Genomic DNA, 18526 nt, shown 5'->3' on the forward strand with positions numbered 1-18526 from the left:
TCACTGGACAATCCGAGCTCGGAATTTAGAACACTGCCGGCCGCGGATTACCTGCGCGCCAAAAAAAAGATTGTTGCAGAAACAGGAGGTAAGCTTGGGTCTCCGAGCACTAGAAGTCAGCGCGTGGAAAGAGATCGAGCAAGGGAAGTCTTGGAGTTTTGTCACCTGGCCGCCTTCCTGTGGGGGGTCTACCTCAGGTCCCCTCCAATGAGGAGAGAGAGGTTCCGGTCCCCCCCTTACTTCAAGCGTAGGTGTGAAGTACCGCAGGGGATTCTGGGATTAAGAGTCCTTTTAGGCCTCTTTGTGATCTCAGTGAATAACTCAAATGAGGCTTTTACAGAGGTGCAGGCCCAAGTCCATTGTTTGACTGTCCTAAGCCTGCGTGGCCCAACAGTTATTACCATTTTATTAATGTTTGTCTAGCAGTATTTTTTATTTTTTAAATAAAGACATTCTGTTAAATATAAAGCTGTAGACCAGTTTTCTTTAAATTGATGAATATAGTCTTTTTGGTGGTCAAACTGTCTGCAATATAAGGCGCAACTGCTGAAATCTTGCCACCAAAATGGCTAGGGCCGGCTCTGCTCCTGACTTTCTGCCTCAGTTCAATGCCGATGGCTGCAGCTCCACAATGCGCTAGCAGCTCCAACTGGCAGACTTGGGATTTTTGTGAACAAGTGCACCAGCTGTGCCAGCCAGACTGAACCTGAGTTGGACAGCCATGGTCTTTTCAGTCCAGTGGTTAGCCTTAGCACAGCTTTCAAACGGTTACAGTTTTTATCAGGGTAGCTTGAGTCATAAGCTGTGCAAAGTCACGTTCAAAAGCATTCGGGGCAGCCGTGAATGGAGTTGAAGTGACATATTTCCTATATTCTGGCTGACCAGGGGCCACAAACTCACCAACATTTATTATTCCAGGCGTTAGGAAGGGGTTTGTGCTTTTGGGACTTTAAAGGAGTCTGTAGCCTGCCCGCCGAGTGATGCGGAGTTGCAGGGCCCTCTGTTGCTTCACGTGGCGCTAGCGTTAGCTCCATGCTAGCCACGAAAGGGTTTGTACATCCATAAACATGCTCATATCCGTGATTAATTCTGTCCATATCAGTAAACAAAGTCTCTGGAAAATCCGACAGGAACGGGTTGGTGCTTACATTTCGTTTCATCACATATACGTGTCTCATCTCTCCGGTTGCTACGTGAACTTCGTCTCTGACGTCTGCCATTGCTCTGATTTGCACGAATCCCGGACGAGGCCCCAGTGTTACCTTTTTAGCTTCTTCGTCCTTAACCGTGGTACAGGAAAGCTGCCTGGCTCGTTTTAGGGCTGGCAACTAGCAGTTCGTTTATTCGGCGCACAAAACATGAGGAGAGACGCTGCAGATTCTCTTAACCAGGTCACTTCATTTATAGACACCTGTACCTGCACACATACTCGTACCCGTTGCGGGGCAGACTCACACAACTTCTCATTGCCTACATTTCCCATCAGCCACCTACTTAAAGGGACTGCGGTCAAGCCAGCCTCCACTTCAGAAACGATAGTCAAGCCAGCCCTAGTTGTTGTAGTTTACCGCCCTCCTGGCCCATATTCTGAATTTCTATCTGAATTTGCAGAATTTTTATCAAATGTAGTCCTTAGCAGTGATAGAATAATTATTGTAGGTGACTTCAATATCCATGTGGATGTTGATAGTGATAGCCTTAGCACAGCTTTCATGTCATTATTAGACTCTATTGGTTTCACCCAGGGTGTAAACGAACCTACTCATCAAATCTACCTGGATCTTGTTTTAGCTTATGGCATTGAAATCCAAAACCAAGTTTTCCTAGAAAATCCTCTTCTATCAGAACATTTCCTTATTACTTTCGACTTTGTCCTACCAGAATTATCTCTGCTTAATAAAAATGTGCTCTCTAGAAGTTTATCTGATAGTGCTGTAGCTAGATTTAAGGAAGCTATTTCAGCTGCTTTTGATTAAGTACCGTGTATCAACCCAGTTGGAAACTCTTATGATAGCTTTAGTCCCTCTCAGCTGGATCGTTGATAGTGCAGTGGATTCGCTGAGAGTTACTCTTGATTCGATTGCTCCCCTAAAACAGAAGGTTATCAAACGGCAGAGACTAGCTCCATGGTTCAACTCAGAAACCCGTACTCTAAAACAAACGTCGCAAAATTTTAAAGAATATGGCGCTCAACCAAAATGGTAGAATCTTGTTTATTCTGGCAGGATAGTCATAGAAAATATATGAAGGCTCTATGTCACGCTCGAGCTGCCTACTACTCCTTTCTAATTGAGGAAAACAAAAGCAATCCAAGATACCTTTTCAGCACTGTAGCCAGGCTGACAGAGAGTCATAGCTCCATTGAGTCTTGTATTCCTTTAGCCCTTAGCAGTAATGATTTCCTGAGCTTTTTCAACAACAGAATTCTAGACATCAGAGACAAAATTGGTAACCTCCTGCCCTTACCTAGTGCAGATACATCTGATATGGCAGAGACAGTTCCAGGACCTGATATTAATCTAGACTGTTTTTCTCCAATCGACCTTTCAGAGCTAAATTCAATTATTTCTGCGTCGAAACCGTCAACCTGTCTTTTAGACCCAATCCCAACCAGGCTGTTTAAGGAAGTCTTTCCCTTAGTTAGCAACTCTATATTAGATATGATCAATATGTCTTTACTGGCAGGCTATGTACCACAGTCATTTAAAGTAGCGGTAATCAAACCTCTACTCAAAAAACCTACTCTAGATTCAGGAACTCTAGCTAACTATAGGCCTATATCCAACTTTCCTTTTATCTCAAAGATCCTGGAGAAAGTGGTGGCTAATCAGCTGTGTGACTTTCTCCATTGACCATCAGATCCTATTATACAGACTAGAACATTTACTTGGAATTACAGGGACTGCTTTAAGTTGGTTTGAATCCTATTTATCAGACCGATCTCAGTTTGTACATGTTAATGATAAGTCCTCTATGCACACCAAAGTTAGCCATGGAGTGCCACAAGGTTGGACCAATTCTCTTTACATTATATATGCTTCCTCTGGGAAATATTATGAGGAAACACTCCATACAGTTTCATTGTTATGCAGATGATACTCAGCTTTATGTATAAATGAAGCCCGATGGCACCAGTCAGTTATGTAAGCTAGAAACGTGCCTTAAGGACGTTAGGACATGGATGACCAGAAATGTTTTGCTACTTAACTCAGACAAGACTGAAGTTATTGTGCTAGGCCCTAAAAACCTCAGAGAGACTTTTTCTATTGATGTGACTGTTCTTAATGACATCAGCCTGGCATCTAGCACCACTGTTAGGAATCTAGGAGTTCTATTTGATCAAGATATGCCCTTTAGCTCTCACATCAGGCAAATTTAAAGAACAGCCTATTTTCACCTTCGTAATATATCTAAGATCAGGAATATCCTGTTGCAAAATGATGCAGAAAAACTAGTTCATGCATTTGTTACCTCCAGGTTGGATTATTGTAATTCTCTTTTGTCAGGGTGCTCTGGTAAGTCTCTAAAGACTCTTCACAATTAGTCCAGAATGCTGCAGCTCGTGTACTGACTAGAACTAGGAAAAGGGACCACATTACTTCTGTGTAGGCTTCTCTGCACTGGCTCCCTATACAATCTAGAATATAATTCAAGATCCTTCTTCTCACTTACAAAGCTCTAAATGGCCAGGCACCATTTTATCTTAAGGAGCTACTAGTGCCGTACTACCCTTCGAGAACATTACGGTCCCAAGAATGGGAGTGTCCTAATATCAGTTCTTACTGGTTGGTTGTGATGACAGCTTTAAGAACAATTATCTTCATAGAGATTGATTTTAGTCTGACTTTCACTCTGAGACATGCTAGAAAGGTGAAAAATGTTTTGCTGTTGTTGTTGAATACTCTAAATCTCCTTCTAACATGGATCACCTATCTATGTTCTCCTTTTTCTTTTATCATCCTTTAAATGTTTATACTGTCATATTATGCCTAGCACTGTGTGTACTATGATGACCCTGTATGTTTTGTGTTGTGTGAATTGATTGTCATGTGTTATGAAATACCAATACAAAAAAAATGAATGTTCAATTCCAACCTCTGCTCTTTGGATAAATTGTAAGCCACCTTATATTGTCTCTTTTTGCTCAGCAGGAGGGAAACATCATTCTCTACAAGTCTGCAGTAAGTGTCAATAGATTCATTTATTTTATGCACTGGAATAAAGGTGCTTTTACCTCTAAATGGGCTCTGGGCCCAGCAGGGAGTCTTCAGTTTTGTGCAACCTCTAGTTCGGATGACACTGGAGAGACGTCAGGGGCATCAGTGTGATTAAGTATTGTGACTTTCCATGTTGTGCAAAGTGCCCAACATTCAGATATGTGTCATTCTCTGGTGTCCACCTTTTTTTTCTCAGTGGATGGTTCTATAGTGTATTTCGGTGTATTTTTCCATTTGCTGTGGGTTTGATGTTAATATTACATTTATATCTATGTGTCACACTGTGATGTTTTTTCTGATTTTTTTGTATTTGTCTCTATCACTTGTTCTATGTAATAGAGCCACCTCTATTATATCGTTCTCTCCCTGCTTTACATGTCATTATGATGGTTTCTCCTGATATTCCAGTCAAGTAGTCACTTGTTCATGTATGATGAAGGGCGAGGCCCATTCCAATTTGATTGGAGCAGCTTATAGAGTGCAGACTTAGTCTTTCTCCTTTCAAAATATATATCTTTTTACAATTAGAGGACATTTTTTACCTCCCTGACTAAGGCCCTTCTCCCTTGTTCGCTCAGTTTGGCCGGGCGGCCAGCTCTAGGAAGAGTCCTGGTGGTTCCAAACTTCTTCCATTTACGGATGATGGAGGCCACTGTGCTCATTGGGACCTTCAATGCCCTTCCCCAGATCTGTGCCTCAATACAATTGTGTCTCGGAGCTCTACAGACAATTCCTTGGACTTCATGGCTTGGTGTGTGCTCTGACATGCACTGTTAACTGTGGGACCTTATGAAGACAGGACAGGTGTGTGCCTTTCCAAATAATGTCCAATCGACTGAATTTACCACAGGTGGACTCAAATCAAGTTGTAGAAACATCTCAAGGATGATCAGTGGAAACAGGATGCACTTGAGCTAAATTTGGAGTGTCATGGCAAAGGCTGTGACTACTTATGTACGTGGGATTTTTTCCTTTTTTATTTTAAATACATTTGCAAAGATTTCAAACCAACGTCTTTGAATATTTTCTGGATGCACTGTATAGGACATTGGGCAAGGTATTAGCACATTTTAAACTTCACAATCCAGAAATGTTTTGACAATTGTTCCAATTTTACACATTCAGCTATAAAGAATAAGAGTCAACATTTTGAGTTTTTACATAATTTAACTCTATGTGTTTAATGTTTTGATTCAATTGCCCGGTTTGTAGCCCTTTAGTCACATTTTCTAAGTCGGTAGGCTATGGCCCTCAGGAGAAAAATGTTGTCCAACAATGACCTAGAGTGACCAGCAGAGGTCTCCACGCCCTAACAAATTATATAAAACACCAAATCACTTTCTGAATATGATCAAACTAATGTTAACTTTTTTATGGCTCTTGTCAATGCTGGCTAGGGACTAGGTTTATCAAGTATATTACAAATGTTTATCAAATCAAAGCTGTAAATTACCTTATTTTCCAGATTTAAAATTCTCTGGCTTATAGGTCGAAAATGCATCCTTTTAAAATCTACAACTTTCAAGATCTCCCATTTCCAACCCCCATGGCAAGCTTGGTAGTTAGGCTTCTAAAGCTTGACAACAAGTTTATTCATTCACTTTACTGTCATTACTATGTTTGGATCCAGTATGATAAATGTGAGGCCTCCTGTTTCTTGCTCACTATCACCAGGCATGATAGAATGTGTGTTGCTCCAAGCAGTTAGGTCCATCTCTATCGTCCATCGTAGCGGTGCTAATACGTTCCTCCGCTTGGTCATTTCATACCTTTCATGCATTAATAATTCAATCTTTGACAGTGATACTTTGGTCTCGGAGTGGCCTTCTAATTTTTTTTCCCTTAGTTAGCATCTCCAGTTTGGCTACTATTTTTGATTCTGTGTTGCATGTTTGAGCATAAGCCATACCACGCTTACCATTGCCTCTTCCCGACCAAGCCATTAAATTATATCACTTTGCTAATTTTTTAGTAGTTTTGTTAGGAAATTATTAGTAGGAGGGATAGAGCTCATCTTTTACGCTGCTACCTCAATTACCTAATTGTTTAATTGTCTTAGTTTACAGTGCATGACTGTGAATGAAAGACGGTAGATATATTCCTTTACAGAATACTGAACAATATAGAACACACAATTTGCTGTCCCCCTTCTTTTTTCTTCAGTTGATTTTACTGAACGTATTTTGGATTTGGTCTGCAAACGTGTACTGAGCGTGAGACACAAGGTGTGTTACTGTAATTACTGAGGGGGATTTCTGTGAAGTGGCCTTAGAGGGGAGATGGGATGAGGTTTTTAGTATGTTTGGCTCTTGTGTTTGTGGTGTAGGAACATTGTCAGCTGTGGAGGGAACATTGTCCAATGCAGATTGGTCCTCTGTATAGAGTCTGCAACAGAAAGGATGTGGCAGTGATACCTCCTGTATGTTGGACGGGATAATGTAGTAACATGGCTCACCTCTTTCATGATCCCAAATTGATCGTAGTCTTTTGGTAGTCTGCATTCTGAAAAAGGTCTGAGAGGGCGGCTTGAAGTTTCATGGTGGTGCTTCATAATGTGAAGTAATAAACTATATCAATTCCTCCTTCCATTCATTGTCTAAACCGCATCACTTTCAGGAGGCAGGGGGTTGGAGACAATCCCAACTTTCATTCTCTGTGAGGCAGCCTGACATTTAGAGACCACCAACCTCTTCACAACACCAACAGTCACACTTAACGGGAATTTTAGTCTGTAGGAGGAAACCGGAATAATCCTGAGGGATCTCAAAGCTGCATGTGAATAACAGGCAAACTCCACACAGAAAAGTCCCTGTCCAACAAGGATTCTAACCAAGAACCATCGGGCTGACGTGACAGTGCTAATCACTGCCCCAAAATACAGCCCATTCAAGATTCAAAAAAAGAAATTGTCTCTCACATAGTGAAAGAATTTTACCTTTAGTTAGAGGCCCAAAAAACAAAACACCTTCACACCCATTGGACTCACACTAAGTCATAGCAAAAGTTCCATAAATAGGTAAAACTACAACATAACAAAAGATAATGGTTAAAAAAACTTTAACCAACGCTTGGAAATGTGACAACTAGATGTCAATTACCCACAGCTGACTGATCTCTTTTCAAATATAGGCTCTGTCAATCATCCAATAATCCAAAAACGCTTTTAATAAAATGCTTTGGTTTTATGCCGATTTATTCCAATTGAACAATGTATAATCTACCTTATTATAGTTCATATTAAAATTTGTTTTCGACTTACAATATCAGATTGAAAAATCCTCCCAGCCCAGGTTAAACACAACTAGAATAGGCAATTCCTTAAGAAATTGCAGTGTAAGAGCTGGCAAAGCTGTCAGCATAAGTAGCTACCATCACAGCCATGGCTTTTCTCGCTTCAAAGCTGCAGATTAAATATTTTAAGTCCTTGAGAATCACCTAGACAATCATCAGTCAGTCAGTTGGTACAACATTGTTGAGAGGTCCCGTTTTTAAAATATACTATGTAAGTTCACAAAAAAAGCGTGTTAAACAGCCAAAGGGTGGAGTAATAAGAACTGCAGGGATTTCAGGGCAAATGATGTTGAGGAAATTAGTTATCAAGTTTAAAAAGACATCAGAATTTTTTTAATACACTTCTTTTATTATTACCACATTATTTTACCCCTTGTGGGTAAAATGCTATGAAATCTGAATGTTAAAAAAACTTCTCTTACACACTCTTACCACCACAGGAACAAGTTTCCATCGTGAATCAGATACTCTGCTAGTCTCGAAGTCAACCCCCCATGCATCAGATTGACTGAGTACAGATAAGGCAAGGTAGCATAAACCAATGCCACAATATGAGGCAATGACATTTCTTAGGAAAAATGTTTGTTTTTAGAAGATTAACTTCTGAATTGACCATAGGTTGCAGCATGACAAATGATCAGCATGATCCAAGGAACGTGCTGTGTGAATATTAATTTCCTATGGCTTATGGTTAGCGAGTTACGAGCATTGAAAATAAAACATATGTCACCACATGGTGGCGCTAAAACAAAAAAGGGCAGAATAATAAAGATAACACGTTGCCAGCTCTAACACTAATAACACAAGTATTTACTGTGATTACCTCTTAGGCCACTGTCTGTTGCCTTTAGTCCCGTAAATTCCAACACACTTTCAAAACTGTTACAAATGTATAAATATCTAAAATTCTGTGTAACAAAACAGAAAAAAAAAATCATCAAATATTCAGTCATATCCGAGGTTACAACATTTTACTCAGCTTTATTGTTATTTAAACATCACTGATACATTTTATTCTGGTGAACTAGTTGGAAGAAATATCCATATTACTTTTTGTGACTCTCCACAAGGATACAAATACTGGTGTGGAAGACCAGAAAGGGGGGGGGGAGAAAGCTTCTAAAGGGAGGGTTACATACATACATGTTTCCCAGCCCATCTGTCAGACGTCAGTCACTCCGTTTACCAACCTCTACAAATGCGACTCACATTTCATCCCCCCTTCCTACCTTAAGTAATTCTCTTTTTTACACACATAGCATTAGTGGTTACCCTTATTGATATTGGTTGCATCAACTTGTCTACCAACAGTTGCCTTCTTGATGATCTGACCCAAAAAAAATACTGTACAGCTACTGCTAATAGAATATCAGAACCTGGCCTTAACACTTTTACACACCAGATTAAAGTGCTAGAAGCAAACCAATCCACACTATTAAAATTACATATATATATTTAGATATATATATTTATATAGCACTATATATATATATTGATATAATGAAATATATATTTATATAATGACATGTATATATGTGTGTTTGGGGGGGTGGACAAATCTAATATTTAACATTAATTTACAGGGTACTATACATTATGTTTTAGCAGCTGAAATATCAGCACATACAGATTACTGTCACACTTAACAGCAAAATATATATGATTATATATATATATATACAATCATATATACCAATATTTAATTATCTTGTAAGCATGTTAAACTGTTCACAATGCCTCAGGCTCTTCAACTGATACCAGGGAAAGCAATTTTGTATTAAGACATAAAAGCTTTACAATTTTGTCTTTCAAAAGAATGCCAAGCAGTGGCAAAAGTGCCATGACCTGCAGGTATTTGAGGTCACAGGACAGTTATTTGCATATTCCACAAATCTATTGCAACACGTTACTGTCTACAAAACAGTATAACCAGCATCCAGCGAGGGGAGCTGGTATTAGCTGGACTCACATACACCCAGTGAACAGAACATTACGACAATGGGTAAACTGATTATAGCTACTGTATGTGCTTTCAGATGGTGTGCTATGACAGTTGACAGTGTACAACAAGAGGGCTACAAATCACAATACTCAATAGTTTAGCATCAGAAGACAACCCAAAATGGTACTGTAAAAAGATCAACTATCCCAGGAAATACTTACTTTTCTCTGAGTTCTGTCATTGTATTCAGCAGCTACAGAGTTTGGTATATTGGTGTTTACCACAACCCCCAATTTGTTTTGACACATCACGAAGAATGGAATGTGTTTAGTTTCCTTTTCTTTTTCTCTACCTGGGTTTCCATCAGCCAAGGCTAACAGCACATTAAATAACATCCAACCAAATGAATAAAGTTCTAAGGGGGCTTGTGAGTTTGCCAGGGACCTTGAGGTTCTGTAAAGTTCAGATAAATAATCTGGGCCTGTAGGGTAGGTCTTTCTTGCAGCAGACCCAACCTCAGGCGACGTTATCTCCACAAGCTCTCAGGTAAATGATCTCTCATGGGCCTTTCATCATCAAGGCCCGATTGTCCTTGCTTGCTTCATCTTTCTGTTATAACTCCAACTATCCATCATTGTATTACCTCTTCCCCTACTTTGCAAAAAACAATGCACAAGGCTGTAACAAGATACACACAAAGGAAATTTTTCACAAAGAGAAAAAGCTCCATAACAACTGTAGTAGTAATGCACAACAAGCATCCGATAGCTGGCTTCTGGCCTGAGGAGCCCTGGTTATGTGCAGTTATGTGAAGTTTGGGACACTGCCATTGTTCTAAAGGAACCCTTTGCAGGACATGTTATTATCCCCTGTGGTGCATTGTTTTGTTATTCAAAAGCCCAGATCTCTATGTCTTGTACATAGAAATCTTCCTTTTTTGAGAGCATGGGGTTCCCAAACGTTTTACAGGAGTGACTCCTGCCATGGTAGAGGTCTCCATCCAGCCACAGGCCAAACTCCCCACTAAAGACAACAAAACAAATATTAAACGGGTCCAAACACTATAAGTGTAGGTGTTTTGTTCACAAAAATGTCTTTCAAATACATTAAACATAGATTAAAAAAATTAACAATCAACTTTTGACTAGAAAATTTCATATGTTTGCCAACCTTTGTGTTAACCTTTATCAACAGAACTCATTTGAACATGTTTTGCTACAACTAGGAGACTTCTGCTAGACAGTGTCCATGAGAAGAAGCTTGGGCTCACCTTCCACCACCAAAAGCTAAGGAGTCCATATCTCCTTTGATGAAAAACATGTTGTCACCTGTCCATTTGTATACCTGTTGCATACAAAATAAACCATATATTAGAAGATGATGTATGACATTATCAATGTTGACATAATCTTTTATTTCTACTCAACAGCCTAGAGCATGATGGAATGAGAACACAAGTTAACTTTAGCAGGAGGATCCAGAATTAACATTATATGCCACAGTTAAAGCTACTAAACACAAAGAAAATGAAATTATTTCATCAACAAGTGTAAAACAGCAGACAGAGTTCTCTGTGACACACCAAAATATGGTGCAAGACAACCACCCGGGCCGCCCACTTGAAGGACTATGGACAGGGGTGTGTTTTGGGCACTCTTCTTTTTGTTGTGTCTGCACCCTCTGGGGCATCTTATAAGAACTTTTAAAGATGTGTCCAATCATTGTTATGCAGATGACATTCAGTTGTACATGTCTTTTAAACCTAAAATTGTCTCTAAGTTGTCTGTTTTGCTGGACTGTATGAACTGCATAAAAGCTTGGATGTCAATTAATTTTCTCCAGTTGAACTGATAAAACAGAGGCTCTCATCTCTGTTCCTGATCATGTTGTTCCAGAGGTGAAGAGATGTCTTTTTTGTTATCCTCTACTGTTAAACCTGCCCTGCTTAATTTAAGGGTCCAAATAGGTCAGGCTCCGAGTCTGGAACAGCTATGGAATATCTGACTTTTTAAACATAAAACAATATTTAAGATCTCAAGTCAGACTAACAGGATCCATCAGGATCTGATTAAAATGTATAGTTTAAGTTTTTAAACACATCCGCAGGGTCACATACATTTTTGGGAAAGTTGAAAAAAAAACAACATCCTCCCGATAAATCCTGACTCCCTGGGTGAGATAAAATTGTTTTTAGTTTGAAAAAGAAAAACATTAGTCTGCTTACCCCTTAGAGTGTCCTCTGCCCAGTCAAGTTTCTAAAGTTACAGTGTGCATTGAACTTTTACTATCAACTAAAATTGTCTTTACATTAAATCGTTAAAGGCCCTTAGAGGAATTTTAGGGTTGTGTTGATCTTGGCGATTCCTGTAGGCAAAGTTGGTTGATTTATCCTTTGCTGATCTTGTCCTGTGCATGTGAATGTAGTGTGTTATGTAAAATAATCTCAACCTTCTTTAAACATCTATTGTAGAACTCAATAAATCTTTGGCAGGAAAATATTTTAAAAGGCTGTTTGTGGAGCATGCTAGTAATTACCTTGTCTGACACCCACCCCACGGCAGGGGTTGGATTGTAAAATAACTGGATAGAAATAATCAGTATTTTCACTAATGTCTGGTTCGCTTTTGTATAGAGGCATCAGTATTAATTTCATACATCAATACAAACTTCCAGAAAGAAACCCCCAAGAAAGCTCATGCAGCTCAACCTAGTTTCAAATGCAGATGAGAGAAGGTGTGGGTGTCCAATCAGAGAAATAAGCTAATTGGCTTGGTTGTGGGTGAATGACTAATGCATACAAGCATCCAAATGGATAACGAGACGACAGATTAGATCAGTGCATCTAGAAATTGCACTGTGTCTCATTATTGTATTTAGCCTCTTTAAGAAAATTAGAAATATGTCTACAAATCTTTGTATTTTTTAATTAGGCAGCAATGGTAGCGTTTAGTTTAAACTGGTTGTTGTAAGTCTTGTAGACTTGATTATTTTAATTTATTGGAAAATGTATAGATAAGAAAAAAAATAATTGAATGCTAAAAAAACCAAGAAAGACATTTGTAAATATTTTTATTCCCACATAATGCCTCTTTGTGTGACTTTTTACAAAGGGAAATGTACAGTAAAAAAGTAAAGTGTCAAAGTTTGCTGTATCACTTACAGCATATATTATTATTATTATTTTTTGTCTTTTCATTACAATCTCAGTGTTGTAGCCCTTGTATCGTCTTAGTTTAATACCTTCTTCCCTATTTCACAATTAGTCCTACATTTTGGTAATTTTTTAATCCTTGGCACATTTTGGGATGTAAGTGACTTACAGTATAGGTACTCAACTCTACAGGGGGCAGTTATAGAACATTTTGTGGAACAGAGGATAATAGCAGGGTTGACTGTGGTTCCTCCCTATTATCCACAACATTCCTGTTAATAGTCATTAATGTATTGGACATACAAAAATGATAGCTACATGCCCTAGCATTAACATGCCTGCGAGTGATCTTATCACAACTGCACAGCCTTAAGTACATGTGAAAATGCACCTAAGACATACTGAGGAACTATTGACAGTGACACACAAAAAAAGAAGCAACATTTTGTACAAGTAGTCTTGAACCTATTTCTCCACAATAATTTGACAGCGTGTAAGTATGTGAACACCTACTCTCTGTATCCAGGAAAATTATACAGGCCAATATCGTGATTCCTTTTGTTTGTTAAAATCTATTAGCTTTATTCTTTTTCATAATATTTTCAACCAGTCAGGAAGAGACAATATATTCTTTTTTTTTAAATATGGGATGAGTCTGTTCAGAAAAGGGATCAGGGTGAGACAGCAACTGGATCGGAGAGAGAGCGGTGTGACCCATTATTACTTCATAAAAATGCAGTGCAAAAGGATACAGAGGTTTCATGAGGGAAATAAGCATTTTTAACATGATTCTTGACAGAGACAAACGTTCACACCACAGAGAAGTGTGCATGCCAGCAGCGGAGCGCAGCCTACACTACACACACAGACACAGTACAGCGGAAATACAGCACTTTCATGGCAGCAACTGTTATAATCATGACAGTTAGTTTTTTAAATCCTGTACAGTACCATTTGGTAACAGAATATGGCTACATAACGGTAAACTGAGTACTTACTAAATGAGAAAACGGACTCAACTGGCCAAGAACTCAGTTAAGTCCGAGCATGCGGACGCTCTCTCGCCCTGTCTCTCGCTCTCTCTCGTAAATATTCTGCAGTCAAATCATACTGTACAGATTTTTAAATTACGAACTGTCTTGTGCTTTTTCGTAGGCAAAAGGCTTAAGAGTAGGGGATCCTTCACTGCGACAGCCCTACCAGGCACACATGCAAAGGAAACAGCACATTTGAATTTTGGATTTTAACAGACACCCTCATACAGAGGCTGGTAGTACCTCGAACTCCGGATTGAATGTGAAAAGGAATGTCTCTCCTGTGCCATAAAAGCCATCGCTGATTTTAAAGGGCTCAGATGCTAATGCTCCAAACACCTGGAAAAACAGAACAAAAGAAAAAATGACAACGACGGTTGGTTATTGGTAAATTATTAAAATGTTTTTTTCCAACATATTTTGACAGCAACCAGCACTACTCAGCTGCACATTACAGCTTTCTTAACTTACTTATTTAGCTCTTTCCGTTGTGGTATTGACACAGGCTGTGTATAAGCTGCTGCTCTCTTGCTGTTGAAAGCCTGGTCACTTCAAACTGAGGTTCCCTTTGATATAATGACCATAAAATGAATGACTGTTTGTGTTAAATGTTTGATTTCAAAAACGTCAAAAACCTCTTAACTAAACAAAGAAAAATAAATCCCATAGTTCTGTGAGATATTCTCAGATATATAGATTGAAACTGTAGTGAAATGTCTGATATCCTATAATCTCCTAATCCTTGAAAATGTTGTGGGTATTGCTGATGCTTGTCTAGTGAACAAAGTGATCATGATCTGGCTCCTTCCCCACTAAAAGAGTTCATATCACTGCGTACAGATAGAGGAAAAACAACTAGGACCGTCGACTGAGGGGATTGTGTAATACAGCACAGATCGACTGAGTTTGACAAATCAGCTGTCTCTATTGGAACTCCATACCAAGTAAAATCAGAGAGTGCTGTAGCTTTCCTGAATTTAATTCTAAAATGAACTCATGGCTCAAATCAACTCAATCATGTCCTCATCACACATAAACACATGAAGCGTGTTTGATGTAGTGTATAGAAGTGTTATTATGGTACTGTTGATGTCCTGATTAGGAGATATATGATGTTGTGGTACAGCTGTTTTTGTTGTGTAGTTTTTAAAGGGAATAGCCTTTTATTGTTTTAATATAACTTGAGTTACAGTGGATTACTTTAATGCCATTGTGGTAATGTATTGGTGCATGACATAAACAGTGTGAGGGAAAAGGTTGGGAGCATATCACAAAGTTGATACTCAAAGTCCCATTCTTTTTTAGAAAGGTGAAAAAATCATGGCACACTTCTGGTAAAAGTAAAAAGCCTATATTCAACTGGCTATTCCATTATGAAATTATGATTATGTAAAAAACTAAAAAACTAAAAATCATAGCAACAACCACGCCTCTGGTGTTAAAAAATGAAGCCAATGCACAGACCTGCAGTTCCTCTGGTTTCCATTTAAGGTTGGCTCAAAAAGCCCCACATTAAGATACCAATTATTCAAGCAGAAATTTACATGTTAACAGCCTTGGTCAACAACTGACCAGCTTTAAAGGGATACTTCACCCATTTGCATTAAGCTTTGTATCATTAGAAACCTGGTAGTATTTTTGAATGAAGTATTATTCTGTTATAGTAAGTCTGAAAAGGAGCTTCCAGTGACGCAAAATGACGTTTTTTGCGTCACTGGAAGCTGTTGCGGTTAGCAGGGTGAAACTACAACGCTAGTTCCTCATATTTTCGACCACTGAAGCTACAGACCAATCACAGATTAGTGTGTGGGAATTCCCTCCCAGAATCGAAACTTGACGTCCGCCATATTGCTTGGAAGCTATGCTAACAGGCTCTATGGAGAAAGCTGATAATGGCGAAAAAATATCAATATAGCGGTGAGATGGCTGGTGCTGACAGGCCGGTCTTGTTTTCTGGCTTCTGCGGCCGCTGGCCGCCAGGGCCACTGCCAGCCCAGCAACCGAGACATAAGGCCTGCCTGTCGGCGGCGGTGAAGACCAGGAGCCGGGGCCGGCTTGAGCTGGGGCGGACTGGTAGTGTCGGTGCTCTCACTGTTTGCCTATGGACACAGACATAGAGTCTGTTTTCTGCCAGGAATTTCCAAGATCAATTCTGGAAGAAATCTCTGAATCAGTTGAGGAAATGGCCTTATGTGTTGAAGTAAATATGTCTGTAAATGTTTTTATTAATATATTTCTACTGCTATACTGTATATTTTGGAGAAACTGTAACGATCGAATTTCCCTCTGGGATTAATAAAGTATTTCTGATTCTGAGCTAGAGGACCTTAGTGGGAGTGGCCTGCAGCGCTGTGCATTCTGGGAGTTGGTGTCTTTCATCCACATGAGCCAAAAAGACACTTTCTGACTTTTCTCAGCAAAGAAGGCACCAACTTCAAAATTTATTTCACATTTCTACTACATATATGACCCAATGTCAATACAGATTCACGTTTCAACGGGTGAAGTATCCCTTTAAATTGTTGAATAAGAGTTGTTCATAATTATGGGCATGACTGCAAGAAGCATGTTGAAGTAGCTGTTTGCCATGAGGCTTAAGGCCCACCCCAGCATCTTTGGCTTTTACTAGGTTAGATTGAGATAGCAATATGGCGATTCCAATTATTAGGCTTAAAACGTTCAGCAACCAATGAAAGATATCACTATGACTGCTGACATAATAGTTTATTCAGTGTCTGAAAACCACCTTCATCTTTAGAAATAGTTAAGCCCAGAAATGTAATTCTCTTGATTTCTTGACTGGGACTGAGGAGGAACTGTTACAGTTTCATGATTTCTTAGAAAAAACAGCAAAATAAACATACAATTTATTTATGAAGTATTAGAAAAGGGTACGGTAATTACTTTTCTTGACTTGACTATTTCTAAAGGTAAGGGTGGTTTACTACTTACCTCAGTTTCAGGATATGTGCAGAAAGGATGTTAGAGGGGCAGGGGCTGAAATTTACTAAAGGGCAATTTTTCTACAATTCCTTTAGCAGATGCTTTGATCCAAAGTAATGGAAACCCAAAGCAAACAGCTTCAGGTCCAATTTAGAAACAGGTGCTGACAGGCAGTACACAAATGCAGAGTATTCTTAAATTATTTAAAAAAAAAATAATTTAGCTTAATTATTACAGGAAAAATAACGTGCCAAAAAAATGATCGCAAATAATTTTAAGTCTGACGTCATACATCACTGATTATAGAACCGTCCAGAGCAGCATAGTAAACTAGAAAACACATGCTACAAATTTAATGGGGTTTTGATTGTTATTATTTTATCTAAGTGCTCAACACCATCTGGGATGGAGGATCTACACACGCAGGCAAAGCACGCACACATGCACGCACACAGACAGAGAGAGGTTTGAATACATCCTATCCTTAATGTGCAATCTGTACAGTGTAATATATATCGTCTTCTGTCGCTGTTAGCTTGTAAAAAGTTTTGATGCCAACCAGAAGCATGTTCTTTTCCATCTTTATGTTAGGTCTTTGAAACTAAACTTTTCCAGCTAAAAAAATTTGATGAAGAGGGAGAGAGACAAACTGAAAGAGGGGAGAGGCGAGCAGCCTTGTACAGAGAACACAGGTACACCCAGAGTGTGAGTGTGTGTTAGGGGGGGACTGAAGGGAAGCAACTTGATTAAATTAAATTGTGGATTGACTCAAAATAACGTGAAGAACTCTATTATTAATATTTGCGATTCATTGATTACAAAGCCTGTAATTAATTAGATTATATTTTTAATCGATTGACAGCAATACTGAAAACAATTAGAAAGAACATTGTTTTCATCTGAAATAGGGCTGCATGATATTACATTTCATCGTTATCGCGATGTGCGCATGCTCAATAGTCACACCGCAGGACGTGTGATTAGAATTAACTCATAACGTCATTCTACAACTCGTTTGCTGACTGATAAAAAAGTAAAACTCATCCAGTTCTTTTTTTTCCGCGATTCATCTACAAAAGACGTATGTCTGGAATAACATCATTTACTCTGATTTGGCTTATTGCAAAGGGGTCTTTTCTATGAAAAGAGCCATTTTTGCTGGCAGCACCCCCCAAAAAATCCGACTGGCGCCGCAAAATATATTTGAACCTTTCAATTAAGTTATGAAGCCTGTCTAAGCCCATTCACATTACTAATAGATCTAAATGAGCATTCATTTATATATCTTACCACAACTCTCCAGCAGGAATTTCATCCACCACACGCTGCCTGTCTGTGTGGTGTGGTGGGATCTGACGCGTATTGCGGCCAATTAAACAACAGAACAAACGATCTCGATGAAGAGAAGCCTACAATATATTATAAAACAACTTTCAATGAGAAGTCACTACAGAGGCTTCTTATCACCTTTTGGATCAGAGCGCTCTGTCATCTCACCTTCTGTTATCAGAGTCGGGTGGAGCGACGTGTGTGAGTGGTCGAGCAACTGGCAGAGAGGGAGCAGTGAATGTGAGCGGAGCAAAGCAGGGATTTTGACAATCTGACAGTTTGTTGTTTAAAATTTCTGGCAATAGATTGCCTACAAAAAGGCCAAAACGCAGGGAAAGGATAAAGCGCCATTGCGCTTCTGCTCAGCCTTTATGTATGTGCGCTCGCCTGTTGTGTCTCTGTCTCTCTCAGTCTGGGGGAGCGCCGCACGTTAACATGTTTAATTAATATCCCTGTAGTATTAATTGGTAACAGAGGGAAACTTAAATGATGGAACCTCAGTTCATGAGCGTGTTGTTAAAAAGTCTGACCTGATGTGAGAAGAATCACTTTGCAGGAAATATTATAGATCAATATCGATAATTAACGGATATAAACATGATTAAAACGCTTTGCAAAC

General features: G+C 39.1%; 1 protein-coding gene and 1 pseudogene across 6 annotated transcripts in view; one reads left to right on the top strand and one right to left on the bottom strand.

Annotated features, from left to right (window-relative positions):
- The first annotated feature begins 657 nt into the window (after positions 1-657).
- Positions 658-7887, top strand: LOC109984100 (uncharacterized; annotated as a pseudogene).
- Positions 7888-8464: 577 nt separating this feature from the next.
- Positions 8465-18526, bottom strand: part of oxr1a (oxidation resistance 1a) — a 164638-nt gene continuing 154576 nt past the window's right edge. For 4 of the 6 annotated variants that reach the window (XM_020633981.3, XM_065958191.1, XM_065958192.1 and 1 more), the window contains 3 exons: positions 13879-13974; positions 10721-10794; positions 8465-10473 (listed from right to left, as the gene is read on the bottom strand). In XM_020633981.3, the coding sequence (XP_020489637.1) occupies positions 10338-10473; positions 10721-10794; positions 13879-13974 (306 nt within the window). In that variant the 3' untranslated portion in view covers positions 8465-10337. Of the gene's footprint in view, positions 10474-10720; positions 10795-13878; positions 13975-14106; positions 14202-18526 lie in introns of those variants that run through there. The other 2 variants (XR_010666809.1, XM_065958193.1) reach the window with 2 other exon arrangements.

This window comes from Labrus bergylta, chromosome 8 (assembly GCF_963930695.1).
Source record: "Labrus bergylta chromosome 8, fLabBer1.1, whole genome shotgun sequence".
NCBI lineage: Eukaryota > Metazoa > Chordata > Actinopteri > Labriformes > Labridae > Labrus > Labrus bergylta.